The sequence below is a fragment of the Gadus macrocephalus genome, chromosome 14 (genome assembly GCF_031168955.1).
Source record: "Gadus macrocephalus chromosome 14, ASM3116895v1".
NCBI classification, from domain to species: Eukaryota; Metazoa; Chordata; class Actinopteri; order Gadiformes; family Gadidae; genus Gadus; species Gadus macrocephalus.
The window spans coordinates 4,617,850-4,625,362 of record NC_082395.1 but is presented as its reverse complement, the minus strand read 5'-3'; the positions used below and the strand labels follow the sequence as shown (position 1 = coordinate 4,625,362).

General features: G+C 45.7%; 1 protein-coding gene across 1 annotated transcript in view; it reads left to right on the top strand.

The window, feature by feature from the left end:
- The first annotated feature begins 3,769 nt into the window (after nt 1-3,769).
- Nucleotides 3,770-7,513, top strand: part of adamts17 (ADAM metallopeptidase with thrombospondin type 1 motif, 17) — a 9,698-nt gene continuing 5,954 nt past the window's right edge. The window contains exons 1-2 of the mRNA XM_060071754.1: nt 3,770-4,070; nt 6,993-7,143. Coding sequence (XP_059927737.1) covers nt 3,931-4,070; nt 6,993-7,143 — 291 coding nt within the window. The 5' untranslated portion in view covers nt 3,770-3,930. The remainder of the gene's footprint in view (nt 4,071-6,992; nt 7,144-7,513) is intronic.

The window sequence follows — 7,513 nt, the reverse complement described above, 5'->3', positions numbered from 1 at the left end:
CCAGAGACAACAGATTGTTGATTTGAATGAATATGATTTGATCCTTCAGAATTTGATTCGATTGTGCAAAATGGACAAAAAGTTTTTTAGCAGCCGTAAACTAGTACTAATAGTATTAGTGTGTGACGATGTGCAATAAACATTGACTCTGTTGCCAAGTTTTGGAAAATGCTGTCATTTGGCAATACAAAGCAAGCCCAATTTATTTTTTTTAAAAGCCTTCTGGCTGTCAAGAACGTAATCTCTCTCTCTCTCTCTCTCTCTCTCTCTCTCTCTCTCTCTCTCTCTCTCTCTCTCTCTCTCTCTCTCTCTCTCTCTCTCTCTCTGGTGCTACCATTTTCGTCCTGTTTAGACGGATTAGATGATATTACAGTCGATTTCATTCAATCACATTAAAGTAAACTCTGTTGTGTTAGAAAGTCCTGATTTGTGGGCTATTTTCCGATGAGCACATCGTAAAACAATACTACGTGTTATGCAAGCATTACAGATGTGCAAATGAAGCAAGACATTTAGAAACATAAAATCCATTTTAACGATGAACACATTGGACCGATCCCTGTTGTTTCAACTCTGACCGACGAATCAACCTCGGTCAGGAATCCACCTAAAGTGCTCCTCGGTCCTTATTTACTCCTGCCCTGAGCTTTAATAAGGTGCATCCTAATCTAATCTCGTGTTCCGCTAAAGTAGGCCACTCAACACACTGCTCTCACTAACACAGTACGCTAAATAAAGCCAAAGACATGCCTCACACACAGTACACCTCCATATCGTTGGCCTCATAGCATAATTGCCTAAGTCATATTTTAAGCTTCATCATGAATTTTGGATTAAAAATGCTGAATATATGACTTAAGTAGATAGTGAATATGGAATGTACAAAGAACTTTGATTGGCTTCTGGTATAGCCAATGAGGCACAGTGAATCAGCAGCATTGGGAGAGTACAGTTAGGTTCCATGTCACAATTTGGCCAAAATATGCAATTTTGCTCTGATGCTACATAAATACATATTTTCAATAATTACAGGCTAATGAAAGTATGTATCGGGCCCAGATGTTGACACTTTCATGCTTTACTTGTGTAGCTCTGGTACAGCCAGGCAGACAATAGAGGAGGTGTTGATCCCAGTGCATTATTTTATGGCTCAGCCACACAGTGTGAGTGTGCCAGAATCACCTTTACACAGGCTTTGTGGTCAGCGCCAGTTCCCCTCTGGGACTCTCCGGCCCGGCCTCAGCCAGCCAGACATCTCTCCCCAGCCCAGTGGGCCAGTAAGGGGACGAGCTGGCGTCGGAGTGGGCCTCTGTGTATACCGATGCCCGGGTATTGTAGAGGTGTGTGTTTGTGTGTGTGTTTGCGTGTTTGTGCGGTCGTGCGCTCTCACAACGGTTTCAGGGATAACTTCTCAGCCAGGTTGGATATTTTGTGAAAAGCGCCGATGTTCCTGTACACCGCTCTGAGTTACAGTACACAACAGCGATTGCACTAGAGACATGCAATGCTGTGCAGTTGAGTGCAGTTTAATGCCATCGGTGTTAACGTCTGATAAATGATCATATATCGGTGAATTGTCCCTCTGTGCATTTCTGTGCATTTAGTGGAGGGTGATACATACTATCGTACAATTGTTGAACTGCAGTTACTTTTTAATGCCAGAATACGTTTTACTGTATCCTTGGTGAATAACCGACGACTCCTGGCTGGGCAGAGTGTCTTTAATGATGATCCATGTCAATGAGTTTCACACTCCACCTGACTGTGTTCACCTGTGGTGCCTCGCTGCTTCTCAACGCCTCCCTAAAGGCTGCTCTCCCTCCTGTTATTACTTACAAATGACTCGCTGCACACACGCTATGATTTTCAGTTCCAGCTCCGGCTCCTAGGCGTGTTCTAATACGTTCTCGGCCCGCTGTGGCGTGCTGTTTTTGGGGGTATTTTTTGTGTTTTTCCCCTGGTGGTTCCCGGTGCTGCTGTGCTGTCTTCTTTCACGGCCCGGATGTGTCTTTTAAGTTTATTCGGGGGTCTGATAAACACTAGAATATACAGCTCATATTGCTTCTTGTGCTGAGGTAACTGGGATGGGGTTGTGGTCATGTTCTGCAGCTTGTGAAGGATTCTGTTCAAAAGTTCACAGACACATACAGGCGCACACACACACACACACACACACACACACACACACACACACACACACACACACACACACACACACACACACACACACACACACACACACACACACACACACACACACACACACACACACACACACACACACACACACACACACACATAAATACACCTGCACATGCACATACACATACAAACACACACGATTGTGTTACCCTTTTAGAAGTGTCCATTGACACAGGTTTTTGTGTTATTGTTGAAATGGGTAAAGAAAAGGAAAGTTTGCGAGTCTGATAATTTATAAGGCCCTGACTCACTGTTCAAACCAGGCTTTTGTTTTTCATTTGCAAATGTAGGTCACGTCTTCAAGAGAAAAGCTGTAACTTTTTCTGCAGTCTTCCCTATTTCAATATGTGTCCCTCTGTCATAATCTCTCTCTCTCCCTCTTTCTTTCTCTCTATCTCGCTCACTCTCTCTCTCCATCCGTCTTCCTCGCTCATCCAACCGTTATCTATGTTTCTTTCCTTTATTTTATCTATTTTTCTTTCTCTCTCTCTCTCTCTGTCTCTCTCTCACTCTCTCTCTCTCTCTCTCTCTCTCTCTCTCTCTCTCTCTCTCTCTCTCTCTCTCTCTCTCTCTGTCTCTCTCTCTCTCTCTCTCTCTCTCTCTCTTTCTCTCTCTCTCTCTCTCTCTCTCTCTCTCTCTCTCTCTCTCTCTCTCTCTCTCTCTCTCTCTCTCTCTCTCTATCTCTCTCTTTCCCTCTCTTTCTGCCGCTGCATTCACACGCTCCTCGTGGTGTCGTTCCCCAACTGAGGGAGTCGTCCTTCCGACGTCTGTGTGGTTTTGAGCTTTTAACTCGTAGACCTGGAAACAACACACTACAAGTATAAAGTAGATGAGTTGTATGTACCGCTCAGAGCGTTTTTAACAACACGTTGATAGCTGTTTCCGACAAGGCAGAACAAATTAAATAGGTCAGGCGAAGGATTGTTTTGAGGGTCGATGCTACTAAATAACTTTTCAAACTTTTCTAGGTCACTCTAAGTGAAGAGAAACTAGCGGTTTCAACCTAATACAGCAACTAAACATTGGCTTTCCTCTTCCATGTGATGTATGACATCACAAGTCTGCATCATGCAACAACATTTTTTGGCCGACTTCCTGAATTGTTGTACCGATTTAAGTGGGCGTTCATGAGAATTATCCCAGGCAGGGATTCATTTTTCAGATTATTTCCGACACCACATGAATGCAACATTCCTCTATCACACACCCACACACACACACACACACAGACACACATGCTGGGTGAGATATACTTTCCTGTGGAAGCTGTCCTCGGGCTGCTTCTCTCCTTGGCCAATACGTTACAGCTGTGGCTGGAGGGAAATGTTCAACATGGTCTGGGCCTTTTGTTGTGTCGCTGGAAGATTGTTCAGAGTGTTCACTTATGTTCATATTTTATGGTTTTTCCACCTATTTAAAGGTGTCAGAGAAAAATGGCGTACTATAACGTGAAATTACTGCTTTGAAAGGTCGATCTTTATGTCAGACTTTACTGTACAATGCATGCTTGTCAAGTTGATGTTGCATATTTTGTGTCGTGTAATGTGTATGAACAGAGTATTTTGTCTGTTTGTCTCTCTCTCTCTCTCTCTCTCTCTCTCTCTCTCTCTCTCTCTCTCTCTCTCTCTCTCTCGCTCTCTCTGTGTGTCTCTCTCTCTCTCGCTCTCTCTCTCTCTCGCTCTCTCTGTGTCTCTCTCTCTCTCTCTCTCTCTCTCTCTCTCCCTCAGCATGGGAATGAGCCACGATGACGACCATGCCACCTGCACTGGTCACTCCCACATCATGTCAGGCGAGTGGGTGAAAGGTCGTAACCCCAGCGACCTCTCCTGGTCCTCCTGTAGCCGTGACGACCTGGAGAAGTTCCTCAGGTTGTTTTCGCATTCTTCTTTTCTTTTTCTGTTGTTTTGTGCTCTCTGTCATGCAAGTCACTTTATAACACACACACACACACACACACGCACACGCACACGCACGCACGCACGCACGCGCACACACGCGCACACGCAGAGCCTCAGATTGCGTCTCTTGGTCCTAGAGTGAGGCCTGTGCATGCAGAGTTGCTACAGTCTACAGTGGCCGGTTTAACTGCATCATGATGTGAAAGCGAATGGAAACTCTTAAGTCACTCTCAGGCTGGCCTGCCAACCGCCGGGCTCCTCCAGCCTCTGATTGGAATCCAGCGCTGCTTGCCGGTGCAGAACAGTGAATATGACTGCAGTGCGCAGAGGGAACACAGCCTACAGGAACGATACTGTGTAGTAGGATGCATTATCGCTCGACGCAGACCTCCAGTGGAACGGTGAACTGAAAGCTTGCGTCTGAGGTTTCGGAGGTGATTCCTCCTATATTACGGTGTAGTTGTCACCCGGGTGACCGTTAAAGCACAAAGCTGGGAAACGAATCAACAGAAATGTATAGGAATCGTACTTCATAGTTGATGACTCTGTTGTGTATTATTTAATATTAGTTGTTCACTTTACTTGTGACAGATGAATGCTTTGAACATGCATACACGTATCTGTTAATGCATTTTTTTTTTTACCGAACTGTTCCCTCCTTACTGCCTTCCATTGGTCCTTCTCCCTGTATTTGACTCCAAACCCGACTGTCTCCTACAGACAGTCGTACTTCCCCTCTCTCTCGCTATCTGGCACTTGTCCCTCCGTACTGCAGAGGAAGTCTGAGAAGCCATGACTTCACAATTTCCTGGCAACACGTGTCAATTTGGTCTTCACAAAGGCAAATGTAATACTGATGGTTTGCATGCAACACGTTGAAGCATTGACATGCTTGTCCGTATGTGTGTGTGTGTGTGTGTGTGTGTGTGTGTGTGTGTGTGTGTGTGTGTGTGTGTGTGTGTGTGTGTGTGTGTGTGTGTGTGTGTGTGTGTGTGTGTGTGTGTTTGCGTGTGTTTGCGTGTGTTTGTGTGTGTGTGTGTGTGTGTGTGTGTGTGTGTGTGTGTGTGTGTGTGTGAAAGGCAGGGAGGACATTAGTAGGGACAACATTGCGATATTAGGTCTGATAGAAAGGCTTCACAGACAGGGGAGTACATGAGAGGTTGGTTTCAAATAGTTTTGTGTTTCATTTCCAAGTAAGTGAGCCGTTTATAAATACCGTTCCTACAGAGAGCTTCAAATCAAAATGAAAGATTCCGAGTTTGTAGAAGAGAAGAGATTTTTAAGTTAAGTCTCACATTCCCAACGGGGCTAACCCAAGGTGTTGTACAAAGTCAATAAAGTATGTGTACACAACGGTATTGTAAAACAGGTCCACCAAAATGGCAACTGTACAACTGATCTATCCAGCATACATCTAGGTGTGGACACGCCCACTTGTGATGTCACTAAGGTACAGGGACGGGCAGTTTCAAACGGCATGTAATGGCTTATCACACAAACTCCCGGGCCCCGTCCACCCGGAGCCGAAGCGGGCGAAAGCGTTCCGGTTATGTTTTATGTGGTTCAGGCATATCTCCGTGAAGACGGAGTCATTGCGAAACCGCATCGAGCTTGTAGAAACCGGATTCGCCGGCTCCGTCCGGCACTTGGTCCTTGAATGTACGTCCACGTCAAACCGTGCGAGGCAGCAGGGTGCCATGGAGGACAGGTGTAACCTGGTGGATATTAATGTGTTAATTAATTAATCAGCAACAGTTGTGGGGTAGTTTGCCCATTATATGAACAGACGCTTGCTTACCAGAGCGAAGTGAATGAAGCCATGCGTGACTTAATGAGACAGCCTACACATACGGTCTGAAGATAGCATCGAGACGACGCACAGCGCACAAGTAAGAGCTGTAGAGGCCCTTAAACATACTGATGTGTCTTATGTGAAATGAGACGCAAAAAAACAAATCTCTTTTCACTTTGCTATTGCCCCCATCCTCACCAGGATAAACGGGGTAGGGATTGTATTTGGGCCATCCTTTTTGCCGCTACATTTCATCATTTAACCCATTTCTTGTTTTTGTGCACCGAAACGCACATCCAGTCCAGCTGGATGTGGCTAGGGAGGACTCTCTACCTTGGTGCAGCTGTCGACCAGAAACACAGCCATACATCACACATAGGCACGCACGCCCGCCCGCATGCACACACGCCAACACACACACATGCACACACAACAAGGAACCAAGGCCACCTGTTGTTGCTCTGCCTTGCATCATGGTCTTACATCGACGGTCAATGGTGACCTGTTTTCCACATGCAGGCGGTAGGACTTTGAGCTGGGTCTCTTTTACACAAAATGTGCCCGACAATAAATCTTTTTGTGTTTGGGTGTGTCTGTGTGTGTGTGTTCATGAATGTGTTTGTGTGTGTGTTTGGGTGTGTCTGTGTGCGTGTTAATGAATGTGCTTGTGTGTGTCTGTGTGTGTGTGTGTGTTTATGAATGTGCTTGTGTCTGTGTGTGTGTGTGTGTGAGTTCATGAATGTGCTTATGTGTGTGTGTGTGTTCGTGTGTGTGTGTGTGTGTGTGTGTGTGTGTGTGTGTGTGTGTGTGTGTGTGTGTTCATGAATGTGCTTGTGTGTGTGTGTGTGTTCATGAATGTGCTTGTGTGTGTGTGTGTTCATGAATGTGCTTGTGTGTGTGTGTGTGTGTGTGTGTATGTTCATGGATGTGCTTGTGTGTGTGTGTGTGTGTGTTCATGAATGTTTGTGTGTGTGTGTGTGTGTGTGTGTGTGTGTGTATGTTCATGGATGTGCTTGTGTGTGTGTGTGTGTGTGTGTGTTCATGAATGTTTGTGTGTGTGTGTGTGTGTGTGTGTCCGTGCATGTGTGTTTTGAGCACAGGTCCAAAGCCAGCGGCTGCCTGCTACACACGGATCCCCGGAGCCGGTACCAGGTACAGCTGCCCCCCAAGCTGCCCGGAATGCACTACAGCGTGGACGAGCAGTGCCAGATCCTGTTCGGCACCAACGCCACCTTCTGCAGTGACATGGAGGTACAAAGTAACAGCTGCACACTTGAACGCACCCCCACTCGGCCCCACCGATTTTTTTAATTCTGCCTCCGTTCATCTCCATTGTTTTTTCAACCCCTGTGTTTGGGATTTAGAGGAAATGGGCAACGGAATGTCATTAATGGGTAATGGCAGTGTGCAATGGTTGCGAGTGCGTCTGGTTAGCTATCTAGCTCTGTAAGCTAACTAGCTAGTAAGCTAGTTAGCTAACTCTAGTAATTCGAATTTCAAAAAGATTTACAGACACTGCTAACATACAAAAGCCGCCTGTTTCTTTGAATGCCCTTGCCTGTGGGTTTATGTCTTGAAATCAAATTTCAACAACACTAACAACAATTAACTATATTCAAAG